General features: G+C 36.8%; 2 protein-coding genes across 3 annotated transcripts in view; one reads left to right on the top strand and one right to left on the bottom strand.

The window, feature by feature from the left end:
• Positions 1 to 15,884, top strand: part of LOC131160636 (psbP domain-containing protein 2, chloroplastic) — a 71,184-nt gene that overhangs the window by 36,995 nt on the left and 18,305 nt on the right. For both annotated transcript variants that reach the window (XM_058116486.1, XM_058116485.1), the window contains exon 4: positions 5,692 to 6,026. In XM_058116486.1, coding sequence (XP_057972469.1) covers positions 5,692 to 5,952 — 261 coding nt within the window. In that variant the 3' untranslated portion in view covers positions 5,953 to 6,026. The remainder of the gene's footprint in view (positions 1 to 5,691; positions 6,027 to 15,884) is intronic.
• Positions 6,643 to 15,884, bottom strand: part of LOC131160635 (fatty acid amide hydrolase-like) — a 31,009-nt gene continuing 21,767 nt past the window's right edge. Inside the window, exons 9-20 of the mRNA XM_058116484.1 lie at positions 10,522 to 10,597; positions 10,316 to 10,387; positions 10,118 to 10,169; positions 9,325 to 9,396; positions 9,098 to 9,178; positions 8,772 to 8,875; positions 8,585 to 8,677; positions 7,980 to 8,048; positions 7,780 to 7,844; positions 7,566 to 7,627; positions 7,361 to 7,456; positions 6,643 to 7,002 (exon numbers count right to left, since the gene is read on the bottom strand). Of these exons, the coding sequence (XP_057972467.1) occupies positions 6,898 to 7,002; positions 7,361 to 7,456; positions 7,566 to 7,627; positions 7,780 to 7,844; positions 7,980 to 8,048; positions 8,585 to 8,677; positions 8,772 to 8,875; positions 9,098 to 9,178; positions 9,325 to 9,396; positions 10,118 to 10,169; positions 10,316 to 10,387; positions 10,522 to 10,597 (947 nt within the window). The 3' untranslated portion in view covers positions 6,643 to 6,897. The remainder of the gene's footprint in view (positions 7,003 to 7,360; positions 7,457 to 7,565; positions 7,628 to 7,779; positions 7,845 to 7,979; positions 8,049 to 8,584; positions 8,678 to 8,771; positions 8,876 to 9,097; positions 9,179 to 9,324; positions 9,397 to 10,117; positions 10,170 to 10,315; positions 10,388 to 10,521; positions 10,598 to 15,884) is intronic.

Genomic DNA, 15,884 nt, shown 5'->3' with positions numbered 1-15,884 from the left:
TCGAAATCATTCAGACTAGAACCCCATTCCCTTTTGAATCACTCGAGACCTAGCCCATTCTGTTCTAAAAATTAACCCGGGCCAAGCCTATTTGAAAAAATAACCCCAGAGCCCGTTTAAAAATAACCCTAGCCCATTCTGTTTTAAAAAATAAAAATTAACCTCGACCAAGCCCATTTAAAAATTAACCCAGACCTCGTTTAAAAATTACCCAAAGCCCATTTTTTTTTAAAAAACCCTATCCTCGAGGCCAAGCCCGTTCCAAAAGACACCTAGGCTCATTTAATGTTATAACTCTCAGCCCAACTCCTATTTTAAAAGAGCCCAAAACATTTTCTAAAGCTCACACATGCCAGGTCCCCCAAGATGTGCCCAATAAACTCACTCGGTCCCACCCGAGTCAACACAAATCCTCATGGGTTGACTCACATGAGCCAACCTGACACTAACTCACTGGGTTGAGATGAGTTAGCTCATCTTCAACCCCATGCCCTAACCCTAAAGCACTTGAAGCCCTAAAGTCAACATCAGAATCTACAACATTCAAAATCTCCGAAATAAAAGCCATTCAAATCACATACATACACAATCAGAAAAGTAGAAGAAAATCAAATAATTATCTGATGAACTGAGATTCAGATCGAAAAAAGAGGGAAGCCCTTTTCACCCAAAATCCATCAAGCCTTTCCTCGGGCTCGCATATTGAGCCACTCTTTCAACTTAGAAGGCTTTGAAGGCCTTCACGTGGATAACCAAGGCTTCGGTTCAACGAAACCCCCAAAGGGAACCTGAGAGAGAGAAGAGAGAGAGAGGTTTGTAAGTTTGAGATGTGAGGTTTTAGGGAACCTGAGACAGAGGAGAGAGAGAGGTCTGTAAGTTTGAGATCTGAGGTTTCAGGGAGAACCGAGAAGATAGTTAAGTGAGAAGAGAGAGAAGAAGATAGGCTAGGGTTTTCGAGGCTTAGGGTTGTAAAGAGAAGGAAAAAGAGACAAAGAAGGGACAGAATAAGTGAGAGGAAGACTGAGAGAGGGAGAAATGAGTGGGAGATTGAGGAACCCTAGGGTTTCTGCTCGCATGAGATGATTAGAGGAGAAGAGGGTGTGAACAGGGAGTTTCAGCAGAAGCTAGGGTTCAGTTTTGGGGTTGCAGAGAAGAGAGAAGGGAGAAGAAAGGGGGGAGATTAGGGTTTCGAGAGTTTAGAGGAAGACTGAGAGAGGTAGAGATGAATGGGGCAAAAGAAGAAGCTTCGGAGGAACCTTAGGGTTTTTGCTCGCATGAGATGCAGAAGGGAGAAGAGAAGGACGAGAGGAAGAGAGGAGAGATGGAGAATGTTTTGAGAGAGAGAGTGAGAGAGAATGAAAAATGAGGAAGAACAAAAAATTTGGGTTTAAATATCTCCTGTCTCAGAACCACAGGATCGTGATGCGTGGCACCACATCCTCTGTTCGTTAAGGGGACTGCGTGGTCAAGTCTCAAGCCGTCTGTATTGTGCTTTCTGTGCACGGTCAAGATCTCATCATGTCATGGATCTGAGTGAACCAACCCTTAACCGCACGATTTGTGCTTTTTGGGAACGACCGTGATCGTGCCATGTCACTAATCCACGCTCGCCCACTCCTTGCCGTCAAACTTGTGTTTCCTTGGGACAGCAGGAATCACACCATGCCACCGATCCATCCCTTCAACCACCAATCCTCCTGGTTGCCACCACGTGGCTTTTCACCCTTCACACACACAAAGGGGCTGCGTGGCTCTTCGAGAGCCCTTCGATCAGCATCTCGTGGCAGTGGGCAAGATGGTGCCACGTAGCCTATCCGGGTCATTTTTTGACCCACTGGTCAACTGCTGACACGTGGCTTGTTTCTTGACTTGACCTGGTTCCTATTAAACTAGCAGCCTGCCTCACTGGATTGGTCTCAAACCGGTTTTCTTATTTATTTATTGTATTATATTATTTAAACATTTAATAATTCACAAAAAATTTGGAAAAACCACGAACAAATTTAGAAAAAAAAAATTCAGAAAAATCAAAATAAAATTACAAAAATATTTTGACTTAGTTTTCTTTATTTTCCTTAAATTATTTTTTGTATCATATTATTTAATTATCTTAAAATTCTGGAAAAATAAGGAAAAATTACAAAAAATTCAGAAAATTAGAGAAAAATTGCATAAAATATTTTTGAGACCAAAAATTTGTTTTTTGCATACTTTTTATCCTAAATGAGTTCAAAAACCTGCCAAGATTTCTAAAAATATTATTCCCTACTTAGACAAATCCTATAAATTTTAAAAATTCTGGGAGTGTATTTTTGTAACGTATTTTTTGGATTTTCGTTCCCTACGATTTCAAAAAGGGGTATGAGCTTTTTAAGCTTCCCGTACCCTATTTCTGAGGGAATAATTATATAGTATTCACATGGTTTATTATTTAATTTTTCTAAAGGAATAAATAAAGACTATTAAATTTAATTTGGGATAATTTTCTAGTTAATTAGGTACCGTTCGTAGAATGAGTGTGTAGGGGGTGCTCGTACCTTCTCCTTGCATAACCGAACTCTTGATCCTTGCTTTGGTAACGCAGACCGATTCTACCCTTAATTGGGTAGTAATCAAGTGTTCTAACCACACTCCAAAAGGTTAGTGGTGACTCCACCCTCCATTTTTCACAAAAATTAAAAGCACCAATTTTATTTTGCCCACCTTGGGGCACCCTCGCTCTGCGGGGATGTCGCTATAGCTAACTTGAATTCATTAGATAAATCATGACAAAAGATAGCTATAGCATTACAAAGTTCAAATTATTTTGAAGATCTAAGATACAACTCTCAATTATGCGGGGAAGGTTGAGGTTCTAGAGTTTAAGAAATCAACTCATATTATGACACTCCTTTTATATAAACATGGAATCAAAATTTTCTTGCCTAAACTTGAGAATCACAACTCAAAATGCATGAGCCTCAACAGAAAAGACGCAAAAAGCATTCCTTTTGTACAAATGTGTAAGCCTCAACATGTAATGTGTTAGCTCTTTTGGATTTGGTATTTTAGATTGAGCCTTAAGGTGAGCATCCATTGTGCCTTTTAAAACATTGTGTTAAAACTTGATAGACATTGTTGGTCCGCAACCTAATAGCTTAAGCTTTTAGGTGAAGTGGTAATCTAACATGGTATCAAAGCTGGTTATTAGGAGGTCCTAGGTTCTAGTCTTATTGCCCGCATTTATAGTGTGGTATTTACAAAATTATTGTATTCCCTATAATGGGTGATATTATTGTGTCTTTATCTTTCCATGTGGAGAGTGTTAAAGCTTGATAGACATTGTTGGTCCACAACCTAATAGCTTAAGCTTTTAGGTGAAGTGGTAATCTAACACATTGGATATTATAATTGTAGGTTGAAGGAAGGAGGAGAGTTGCGTCTTGGTAATTTGGTGTCTAAAAACACTGCTAAAAGGTTATGGTGGTTTTCCTTGGAGGTCAATTCCCTTAGGCACAATGTAATAAAAAGTAAATATGGCATACAAGATAATGCATGTGATGCTAATTTGTGCTTCAGAAGTTCTTCAAAGAGTCCTTGGAGGTTCATTTCACATGTTTATCCTTATTTTTTTCTTCTAACAAAGTTTCAATTGCTCAAGAGGTAATTGTATTAGTTTTTGGGAAGATGTATGGGTGGGGTGGAATGCTTTGTCCTGTTCCTTTGCTTGCTTGTATCATCTCTTTTCTCTTCTCTCATCACAATGATGAGATTTCCTTTTTTCTTATTCCCATGAGGGATTCCTTTTCTTGAGACTTTCATTTTAGGAGGGATTTAAATGATAGAGATGTTGAGGAGTGCCTTCTTTGCTCCTTGTACCAGACGGTTGCCATATCTCTGAATGATGGCAGTTTATGGCCATTGGATCCTTCTGGGATTTTCCTCTCTATCAGGGTATTTGGTAGACAAAAGTTCCCTATGAGATATAGGTGTTCGTTTGGCTAGTGGTGCTTTATAGAGTTAACTCCAACAATCTGTTGCAGGGTAGGAGGCCTTCTAAAGCCTTGTCTCCTGATATGTGTCTCATCTGTAGGAATAGTTTTCAGGATGCATCTCATTTGTTTCTGCATTGCCTTTTTACTTGAGATTTGTGGAATACTTGTTTTGAAATTTTTTGTGGTGTGGGTTTTCCAAAGTCAGTGAAGGAGCAAATGACTATTTCTTTTACTGGTTTTTGGATAGTTAAGGATGAAAAGGGGTGGAGGTGTGCTCCTTGTGGTGTGTTATGGGTATTTGGATGGAAAAGGAATGTTAGAATTTTATTTGGAAAGATAAACATAATATCCAAAAGGAAAAGCTGCCGTGATGAGAATGTTTAGATGAATGAGTAGTATGACATTGAAAGATAAATTAAGGAATGAACATATTCGTGGTAAGTTAGGTATAGCTCCTATAGAAGATAAGATAAGGGAGGGACGACTCAGATGGTATGGACACTTGCAACGTAGTGCACCTGTGAGGAAGAGTGACTTAGTTACTGTGGAGGGTAGTAGAAGGGGTAGAGGTAGACCTAAAATAACTTAGGAGGAGATGGTGAGTAAGGATTTAATATCCTTGAATCTATTAAAAGAAATGGTCCATGATTGCATAAATTGGCGGAAAAGGATTCATATAGCCGACCCCACTTAGTGGGACTAAGGTTTGGTTTTTTTGTTGTTGTTGTTATCTTGTCAGGTGGGGCTTCTTTGGGATAGGGTAAGGTATTTGGCTTCTCTTTGGACTTATAGCGTGGGATGTTTTAGGGGTTGCTTTTTTCAAGATGTCCATTGAGATTGGGCAGCTTTATTATATTGATTGCTTTTCTTTTTCTTTATTTTTGTCAGTGAGGACTTTTTATCTGTCATTGTGTTTGTTTGTCCTCTCTAGTTCAATGAAGCTTCTTTTCTGTTAAAAAAAAAATTGATAATTGCAGCAATGATTCTCTGAAAGTGAGTGCAAGATTTTGGCTAAAACACCTTTACGTATTCCGCAGAATTTGATAGTTTCTATGAGAAATATGTTATTATCATATAACAAATAACAATGTAGAACTTTTTATGAATCCATAACAAGGAATAGATGAGGAATAACTATTCCCAAATTTTACCTTGAGAATGTCTATTCCTTTCATATTCCATGTTGGATGTTATATAAGGAATAGACAAGAAATAACTATTATCTCTACTCCCAAATTTCTTATTTTACTCCATCTTATTCCTTGGAAGAGTTATTATGTGAACCAAACATAATCCTCTATCTGCCTCAAGGGTATGCTAATTTATAGTTTTTATACTGCAGAGCTGAGCACATGAGTGAATATTAGTTGCACTTTATTTGGAAACGTGCATACAGAATTGTGCATAATGATTTCCATTTTTAACTACACAAATGTTTTATATATACATTTTATTAAGAGATGCAATTACCTGAATTTCATGATGCAGAATGCTTTATCTAGTGTTTTTTCAAGCATCCTGCTGGTAGTTCGTTGTTGGGAAAAAAAAAAAAAAAAATCATGTTGTGTGGTGCACAACTCTTAATTGTGCTTCTGGATTTCCTTGCATGGCATTCTTCTTCAGTAATTGAATGATGCTGCATTGACCAAGCCACTGTAATCTTTCTTGCATGGAAAGAATGAGCTAATCTTATCTTGTGGACTATGTTGTCAAATAGGAAAGTACGAAGGATGCTGAGGTGATTGCGGTCACAGAGAGGTCAGGCCAGGGAGGATTACAAGTGTACGAGTTTGAGTATAAAGTTGATAGCACTAGGGGAGGAATGAAGAGGATCTTTTCTGCTGCATTTGTGGCCTGGAAGAAGCTCTACCTCCTCAATATTGCTCACTCGGAGAAACTAGAGAGTCCTCTTGAAACCCGCACAAGAATGATGTTGGAACAAGTTCTCCATTCCTTTGGTATGGCAACATTGACATAAATCAACACGATAAGTGATATTTTGACATGATGACTTCAAGTTTCTTGGCTCGGCTTGAGCATTTTAGGCACAAGGTATTGTTACTCACCCATCTTATCTTGCTTTGTTTGCATGGAGGTTTCTCACCTAAAGTACTAGCTTGATAGTGCGATTTCATTTTTTCCTGGTTCCATTGTGCACATATCTTGCAGTATTTTAATAATGTGTGCAATTCTGCACTACTCATTATGTGTGATAGCATAAATTTTTGGTGGATACATATTTAACCAAGCTCATAACACAATATCTCCTTCGGATACTAGTAGTAGTTGTCCATGTGACATCAATATGATCATGGGCTTGTTGCATAGATACAACACAACAACAACAACAACAACAACCACAGGCCTCAAGTCCCACCAGGTGGGGTTGGTTACATGAATCCTTTGCTGTAGGCTTGTTGCATAGATAGTGAAGGAAAAGAAAGTAAACAGAAGTCTGTAAAAGAGTTAGCATTATGGACTGTTATGATCTCAAACTGTAAAAGAGTTAGTATTATGGACGGTTTTGATCTCAAAAAGTCATAAGATAGCAGGAATATATATATATATTCGATAGAGTACTAATATTTAAATGGAGTGAATCATTTCATATGACCTCAAGGACCTGTTGCAGTTGATAGTGGAGTAGACAATGTTTCAAGAGATACTATGGGCAATAAACTTCAATATGAATTATATATATATTTGATAGAGTACTAATATTTAAATGGAGTGTATCATTTCATATGACCTCAAGGACCTGTTGCAGTTGATAGTGGAGTAGACAATTTTTCAAGAGATACTATGGGCAATAAACTTCAATACGAATTACTTTCCTCACTGGGGGAGATGCAACAAAAACATATTGATCGAACAAGAACATGGCGTAGATGTGCACAATTTTGTTGCAAACACTTGTATATAATCACTGTTTTATCTCCTCTGAGCCAAGGGTCCCTTGGCACACTCGATCTTCATTGAAATGATCATAAAAAACTTCTGGCTTCCTGTAGCTTGATATGCACAAGGCCTGAAAACAGAATATCTCATATTATACATGGGATACAGTAGCTTGATCAATATAAGGAGCAGGTTGATCAACTGCATTAACCAAGAGAACAAATATGGATCAAGTAATCTGTAAGAAAGAACCTGCACACAGGCAGGACATCAACCTCTACGTTTAGGTATGGCATCTCTGGCAAACTCAACAAGGAGCCAAGACTCCTCTTTATCAATAAGATAAGGGAGTGAGTTGCTAGGAATTTGACTCCTAGGCTTTATGCTTCCCAATCACTTTGGCTTGGGGCGATATTTTGGCTACATGAGTTTCAGAGGCACAAAAAAAATGAATGAAAGAAAAGGGTCTAAAAAGCTAGGAAATTGACCTGCATTGCGGAAGCAATGTGGATTAATATTGGTTCAGACCATGGTTGCCCGATAAATTGAAGGCCAATGGGCAGATTTCCCTTGTCATATCCAACCTATCAAAAACAATTTTGATTTAAAACAAAAATTCAGTTGTAAATTGATGTATAGCCACTTGTAAATTGACGTAATGGTTTTATCATCTTTCAAATAGCCAGATCATACAGGAACAGTAACTGCAGGCAATCCTAGAAAGTTTCCTGCGATCTGGTACCGCACAAGAGCAGCTGGAACATAGGCACATAAATCATGATTCAGCAGTACAAAATTGTTTGGGAAAAAAATAAGTAAAACTGTGCTATGTGCTGAAATTGAAAATTCTCTAAACCCAATTATAAATATGAGATGAGTGGAGCTTGAGGTATTTGGTGTTCCATACCTCCATTTATATAGTCAAGTTCACCAGTTTCCAGTGCATCATTCATGATTGGGTATGCTGTTACGCTGCAAAAGAATAAATTGTTGGAGGACATGAGGCAGAAAAGTGGAACAAGAGAGTTTGTGTTATTCAAGAAATTGGGTCATAACTTAATGCAGATATGTAGTGAATGTAGTGCAGGAAAAATCAGAAAGGAATACCCTGTTGTTGGTGTCACAATGACATCTGCCTGAGTGAATATTTTCTTATGAAATTGCATCTGACGGTTTCTGCAAATATTTAAAATAGCTGCTATTATTACATTAGGACACTTCAAAAAAAAGAAAAGGAAACAACTTATTATAACTTATACACAAATGCAAATGGTGAAGTATCTCCATAGAGGGTTATTTATATAGCATGGTGACAACTGACACGTATGATGGAGTTTTTTCGAGATCCATGATCAAATGATGTAGCAAACCACTTCTCATTTCAATAGTTTCATATGATATAAAATTTTCCAATATTTCATAAATTATGCGACTGCTGCATCCATTAATGCTACTTGAGGGATTTCTTTTGTGAGGAATAACATTGTTCCATATGTGTGTTCAGGCACATTCTAAACACGATTGCAAAAAGTTTTTGTCTCTTTGCTGGCACACCATAAACAAGTACCAGATGTATTTTTCTTGACCTGGAAAGGATTTATCAGAACATGAAATTCATAATAGCTATATTATAGAAAGCTATTCTAGGTTTAAGTGTTCAGGAGTCAGGACATTTCCATGTTACTCATGTGAAGTAAAAATAAGGTGTATACCTAATTCTCTGAGCATTTAAGTACTCTCTGCTGCTGAAAGAGCTATAGACAGAAAGTGCGACCCTTGCATCCCACCCTGATTCTGCAGTATTCCTATTTCAATAAGAATTTGTGCTATTAGTGTCTTAAATTCAAAATCCTCAATTCAGAATTAATGGGAAATATGGGCTGTTGACAGATAACATACATCTTTTCTAGACAAGGGTTAATAAAATTGCTGCACTCTGATCCAATTGTTACATAATGTGCTAGGCGCATGTGTTCAATCTCTGGGATAGTCACCTCCACAATCTTGCAGATGGAAAGGCCTTGGATCGTTAGAAAAAAAAGGTAATTATTAAGTTCAAATTTAGTAGCTAGTGATATGTGTATATATTGCTAGGAATATGAACTTCTTAAGGAGTTTAGGACACCGCTTTTTTGTGCTCAGAGGAGTCATTGAGCTAGAAAACCTATATTGGTTACTTATTTCCAAAGATTTGATAAATCTGGTATAAGAAATGTTGTCAATACCTTCCATCCATAATGATCCTGAAGCCTGTTCAAAGCCTGGGAACAGCATATTTTGATGTCATCACTGCAGTCATTAAACCACTGATGGATACCAAAGAAAAGAAATAGTGAGGATGAAGATAATACAAACTAAAAGAAGAAACGAATATCCATTTCTGACTAAAATGAGCTTTATTAGAAGAAATCAGCCATACATGTGATTCTATGTTCAAGAAATGGTTACGTACCTCACTATACTTTGCTAATTTGACTTGAGATGCAGAGTATGCTGACTTCAGCAGTGGAAAATATAGCTTGGGCTGGCAGGTTATCCCAATACAAAACACAAAAATCAGATTGGTATAAAATTATCCATCATTTAAATACAAAGGAAGGGCTTAACAATCCACTATTTAAAGTGCATGGACTGAAATTTTGGAAAGACAGAAGAAAACAAAATTCTTTTGTTGTATATGACGTTCAGTCCACATGTGAACCTTGTCAGTCTGGATTCTCAAATGCAGCAGAAATGAGGGATTGAAGGTTTGACAGTGTACAGAGTTTACTTTGGATGCACACAAAATGAGGGATTGAAGGTTTGACAGTGTACAGAGTTTACTTTGGATGCACACATACCCACACCCACACCCTCACCTACACACACATACACATGTATATGTGTGTATGTATGCAATGGATGTGTGTTTTTATGTATGTATGCATGTATGTATATTATGTATTTTAAAAAATGTATATTTTTGGCATTCAACTCTATGATAATTTGTTGGCCTCTGTTTCCTCACATGATTGATACTGGTTTCCTTTTCAGAAAGGTTGTGAATTGTCCATTTTTTTTTTAGGTTTGAAATCTATCCAATATTGTAAAGTTTAGCTGTAGAGCATAGGAAAGTAATTTTACTACAAATACATTTGATTTTTAATAGGGACACATGACAATCTGAGAATTGCACAATTTATTTTTCTCAAGAAGATGTCATTCTTTAAATTTTTGAGTGATGCAAAAAAAAAGTTCGTCTGTACCATTATGGTTGTTGTTTGATGTGTTGGAAGTTGAGCACTTATAGCTGCGTAACTGGAAATTGGAAACAGGTAAAAGGCACATATGAAAATTGTAGAAGTTATAGACTAACCAGAAAAATAAACTAAGAAAAAGCACTAGCACAAGAAAATAATAAGTCATAAAGCAACATGAAAAATTAACTACAAAAAAGCACTAACACAAGGAATGCATCTTCAATGGTGCCTGCTAAAATGCCAACCATCCCAACTGTCCAGTTCAGGGGAAGAATGCTGAAAACAATAACCAAGTTTAAAATTACAATGCCATACATTATATATATATATATATATATATATATATATATATATATATATAAAATTTAGATATCAGCAGAATAAGTAAACTCAAGTTATGAAGCACGCACCCAGAATGAGGCACACACCCATAAGTGGGCTTGAAACCGATAACACCACAAAGAGCTGCAGGCAACCGCACGGAACCTAAAATGGACATCACAAATGCGAGTCATTGTTTAGTCAATAATTCTAGACAATTGAAGGCAAAAATTCATACAACTGTGTAGAATCAGTTAAATTGATCTTGACTAGAACAAATGAAGCCTGATTGAGATAAGTATATTAATATTGAGTATAGGCCAACCATGCAAAACATTTCATGAGAAAGTTACCAGTAAAGACTAGGTGATTCATACTTTAAGCATTTAAATGCTTGAGATTTGTCTTTCCTTACCTTTTGAAACCTGAACCCCTTTTCCTTTTCCTTTTCTTCATGTTGTTTGGAAGGCTAAGGTTCCATTCAAGATCCAGGCTTTCATTTGGACCCTGACTCTTAACAAGGTTGACATGAATTATTTGTTACAGGTAAGGAGGTCCTCAGATATTTGAGGCTTCAATCAGATTGGGGCTGTCACTGTTTGGTTTTTCCTGAGCAGCAATTTCCACGTCTGTTATTTATCCTATTCAATTTGGTGCAATCTGAATTTTTTTTGCTTTCGTTCTTCGTGATTAAGTCATAAAGAGTTAGTCAATCAATTCCTAGAAGGGTTTTGCATCAATTCAATCACAAATGCAACATAGGAGTTTGAATGGTATATCGATGGGTCTGTATCTGTTCTTATCAGGTCCTGAACGTTGTTTCAGCATGCTTTTTGTGATGTTCCTATTCAATTGATGCAATATCAGGGTGTTTTTCTCCAAGTCAGTATGGTATCATTTTCTTTCAGTAGTGTTTATGTGATGTTCTCCAGTCGATGCAATATCAATATATTTTTCTGCAGATCATTATAATATAATGTTAGTGTGATTTTCTTTGAGCCAATGCAAATCTATTTGTCTTCTCTGATGTATTCCAAGAACCCTATGCAAAATATAATGCCTGCGTTGCTACCTCCATAAATTTCTATCCATGAGTTGAATGGTAGTAATTACATATAGCAGTTGAAGGTTATCTCATTAACCAAAGGAGGCAGTGTCACCAAACTGACAAAACTCCTACTCATAAAGAGAAGCAAGATGTATGGGTTCAAGAATATTACCTAATTGTCGATCTGTTATGTACCTTCGTGGAACCAAATATTGGTTGCTTGTTTACATATTTTGATATGTTTTACGGGGATATGAGATTATGTCAAGTTATTACTTGTAATTTAACGAGGTTGTATGATCTATTTTTAGATTTATTTGGGTAGACATGAAGATAAATTAGTTACAAGTACTTTGTGAAGGTGAAAAAAAGGCCTATGAGAAAAATATCCTTTAACTTCCCAAACTTTAGGAAATGTAGATACAAAAGGAACACATGGTGGTGCTTGAGTTCTTGGTTGGTTTGAAAACAAATTTTGATCCAATGAAATCTTGAAGCAGGAGATAAACTTCCCTCATTTACAGAAGTTCATTCATGGGTGCTTTGTGCTTGCTCTAGAGATATTTCTTCCATAGATGGTTCATTGTGTGATCTTTTCATTATTGGCAATCTACACAAACATAATTATAACATGAAGGCGATCAATTAGGTGGTAGTAGAAGCTTCCGTGGTGGATGTGGTAAGCAGGGTGATAGAGGTGGATGTTATAGAGGTCCATATAGCAAATGTACTTACTATGGGTTTGAGAACCATATTGGTGAACAATGTTGGGATTTGATTGTTAGACCATCTGTGTTGCTAATGCTGTGGCATATGATTCCTCTGGATTTGGCTCATTTCGCCATGTAAATGAGGAATAGATAGTGTGACAATGATATAGGATGAATATGCTAAGTTATAGCAATATCTAGCAGTTCAACAAGCATCACTCCTATTGCATTGTTGGCGTATCTAGGTAAAGTTTGTAGCTGGTAAACCCACAGTTTGTTTTTCCTCCAATTCTTCTCCTTCTAGATAGTAGATTATAAATTCAATTGCTGCTACTCATTGGTTAGGTACTCGCATTTTTCTGACCTTTAGTATTCAAAATCGCTTCCTAATATCACTCTCGCTAATGAATCATCTACTTTTGTTAATAGGATTAGAATTGTGAAATAGTTCTTTCTCACCATCATTAGTTTTGTATATTCATTTTTTTCTTCATTTAACCCATTGGTGAACTTGGCAAGAATTTGAATTTCTTAGTCATTTGTATAATTCTATTGTTATTTAGGATTTGAAGAGTGAAGTCTGTGAATTGAATGTCTAGCATTACTTTGACTCATTGCCTTCTCATGTTTCTTGTTTAGCTTTAGTTTAGCCTTTGTAGATTCATTGTCACCTTAGACATCCTTCCCTGTAGAAGTTAAAGAAGCTAGTCCTCGATTTGAGTCATTTGTCTTGTTTAGGGTGTGGACCATGTTAATCAGGAAAGCATCATTGCGTTCCTTTTGCTTCCTGAGTCAATAAATGGACATATTGTTGTTCATCTCATTGGCTACTACCTATCACTGGCCTTTGCATCAGTTAGATTTAGATGTGAAGAAGGCCTTCTTGCATGGTGACCTTGAGGAGGAGGTCTATGTGGAGCAACCACCTGAGTTTGTTGCTCAGGGGGATTTAGGCTTAGTGTGTCAGCTCAAGAAGGCTCTATATGGTTTAAAATAGTCTCCCAGAGCATGGTTTGGTCATTTCAGTTCTGTAGTACCTGAGTTTAGTCTTCGACGGTGTGTAATGGATCGTTCTGTGTTTTATTGTCATACTTCATTGGATAGGATCCTCCTTGTTGTTTATGTGGATGATATTATTATTATAGGCTTTACAGATGATGATGATAAAGATATTCAGAGTCTTAAAACTTTTTCTACAGACTAAGTTTCAAGCCAAAGATTTGGGACTGTTGAAATACTTCTTGGGTATAGAAGTATCTAGATCTCGTATGGGAACTATTTTGTCCTAGAGGAAGTGTGTTCTTGATTTGTTGGGATCTAAACCGGTTGATACACCCATGGAACCTAACAGGAAGTTAATGCCGGATATGGGTGATTTGCTACCTAATCCTAGACAATACCAAAGACTTGTTGGAAAGTTGAATTATCTTATAGTTACGCAGCCGGATATATCTTTTGCAACAAGTGTTGTGAGTCAATTTCTGGATTCTTCGAGGACAAGTCATTGGGACGGAGTAATTCGCATCTTGAGATATCTCAAAGGTGCACTTGGGAGGGGTCTTCTATATTGTGATCAGGGTCACACTTATATCCATGGATATACAGATGTAGATTGGGTTGGGTCACCTTTCGATTGGAGATCCACAACTGCGTACTTAATCTTGGCTGGTGGTAATTTGGTTTCTTGGAAGAGTAAGAAACAAATTGTGGTGGCCAGGTCAAGTGTTGAATCAAAATATAGAGCTATGGATTACATTACTTGTGAACTTGTTTGGTTAAAGAACATTTTGGAAGAATTGGGTATTTCACATTCTTAGCTTATGAAGTTGATGTGTGACAATCAAGCTGCTCTTCATATTGCCTCCAACCCGGTCTTTCATGAGTGGACGAAGCAAATTGAAGTTGATTGCCACTTTGTTCGGGAGAAACTTGTGCAGAAGCTTATTATTGCCACTTATGTGAGGTCTGATATGCTGCTTTCTGATTTATTTACCAAAGCATTGGGGGGGGGGGGGGGTGCTTGTGTTAAATTTATTTGTAACAAGCTAGGAGCATATGACATATATGCTCCAACTTGAGGGGGAGTTTTAGAGGTAATTTATGTCTTTTAGTATTATTATTAAGTGTGTTAGTATGTTAATTAGTGAGAGTTAGTAAGGGTATTATAGTCATTAGAATGTATTTAATTTGTACTATAAATAGAGTGAGAGGCCTATCTTCAAGTTAGGTCATTCATTTTAATCAAAATCTCAACAGTTTTGATAAAAATAAATAAAATAAATTTTAGAGTGAAATATCACTTCACTCCTAAATCTTTCATTTGAATTACGAGGAAATTTCATTGCATTGTTAAAATTTCGACAACTTTTGCTAAAATTTCAAAATTTTGATAAATTTTGGATGATTCATTGAGATTTTGATGGAAATTATGCAAGGCGGAAAACGACTACCATTTCAATTTCTAGGGTGATGTAAACTAGAAATTTGGACGGAAATTTTGACAATTTTGTGAAAATTTAATACCATGAGAATACTACTCTGGAACTTGTGCCCTTCTCATCTGATAAATCTGCTATTAATTGCCAATTTAGTCCCCAAGGTTTAGTTAGCAAGTTAGAGGCTTGGTTGTGGCGGAAGGGTATATTTAGGTTTATGGCTGACTCAAAGTGCTTTCACATGTGCTAAAATCCTATTATGTGTCTCTTTCTGCCCCTTGCTATCACCTTTCACTGGCAGTTGCATCATTTAGACATAAAACATGCCTTCAATTTTTGCATGGAGATCTTGAGGTAGAGGTCTACACAGAGCAACTTCCAGGCTTTTCACTCAGGAAGAGTCAGTCTTGGTTTTCCATTTGAAGAAGTCCTTATATTGTTACATGACTTAAATCAGTCTCCCAAAGAATCGTTTTGGATATTCAATAAAGCAGTAATTGCTTTTGTTCTTCATTGAAACAGGGTGGATCATTCTGTGTTTTCACCATCCTTAATATCACTTTAGGGAAAGTACTGTTGATTGTGTGTGTGGTGATATTGTCATTAGTGGTTATAATAAAGGAATACGAGCATTACAATTCTTCTTGCGAGTCAAATTCCAAACTAAAGATTTGGGGGAAAATTTGAAATATTTTTTAGGCACTGAAGTAGCCAGGTCATAGTTGAGGTTTATTTTAGGAAAAAAAAGTGTACTATATTTGTTGAGCGAAATAATAATGTTAGGATCCAAACCCATTGATGCACGTACATATCCCAGCATTAAGTTAATAGCAGATGATACTAAATTGATACAAAATCATACAGTATTGGAAGTCAATTAGAAGGCTAAACTGGCTTATGGCAGACCAGACATTGCCTTTGCATATATTTTGGTTAGTTCTTGGGCTCTCCTTGGACTAGAATGCAGTTCTGCACATCTTGAGGTATCTTAAAGGTGCCCCATGTCGTGGACTATTGTATCATAAACATGGTCATACTTTAATCCAGGGATATGCAAATGCTAGATCTCTGTCTAAGAGGAGATATACTAGATGATATTGTGTTTTTGTTGGTGGAAATTTGATATCTTGGAAGAATAAAAAGAAGCCAGTAGTTGCAACTTGCAAGATCTAGTGTAGAATCTGAGAATAGAGTCATGATTCTTGCTACTTATGAGTTGAAGAATATGTTGGAGGAGCTTGAGTTTCCACATGCACATA

Source organism: Malania oleifera, chromosome 7 (assembly GCF_029873635.1).
Source record: "Malania oleifera isolate guangnan ecotype guangnan chromosome 7, ASM2987363v1, whole genome shotgun sequence".
Lineage (NCBI taxonomy): Eukaryota > Viridiplantae > Streptophyta > Magnoliopsida > Santalales > Ximeniaceae > Malania > Malania oleifera.
The sequence above is the reverse complement of the archived record's forward strand: the minus strand, read 5'-3'. Positions and strand labels throughout refer to the sequence as shown.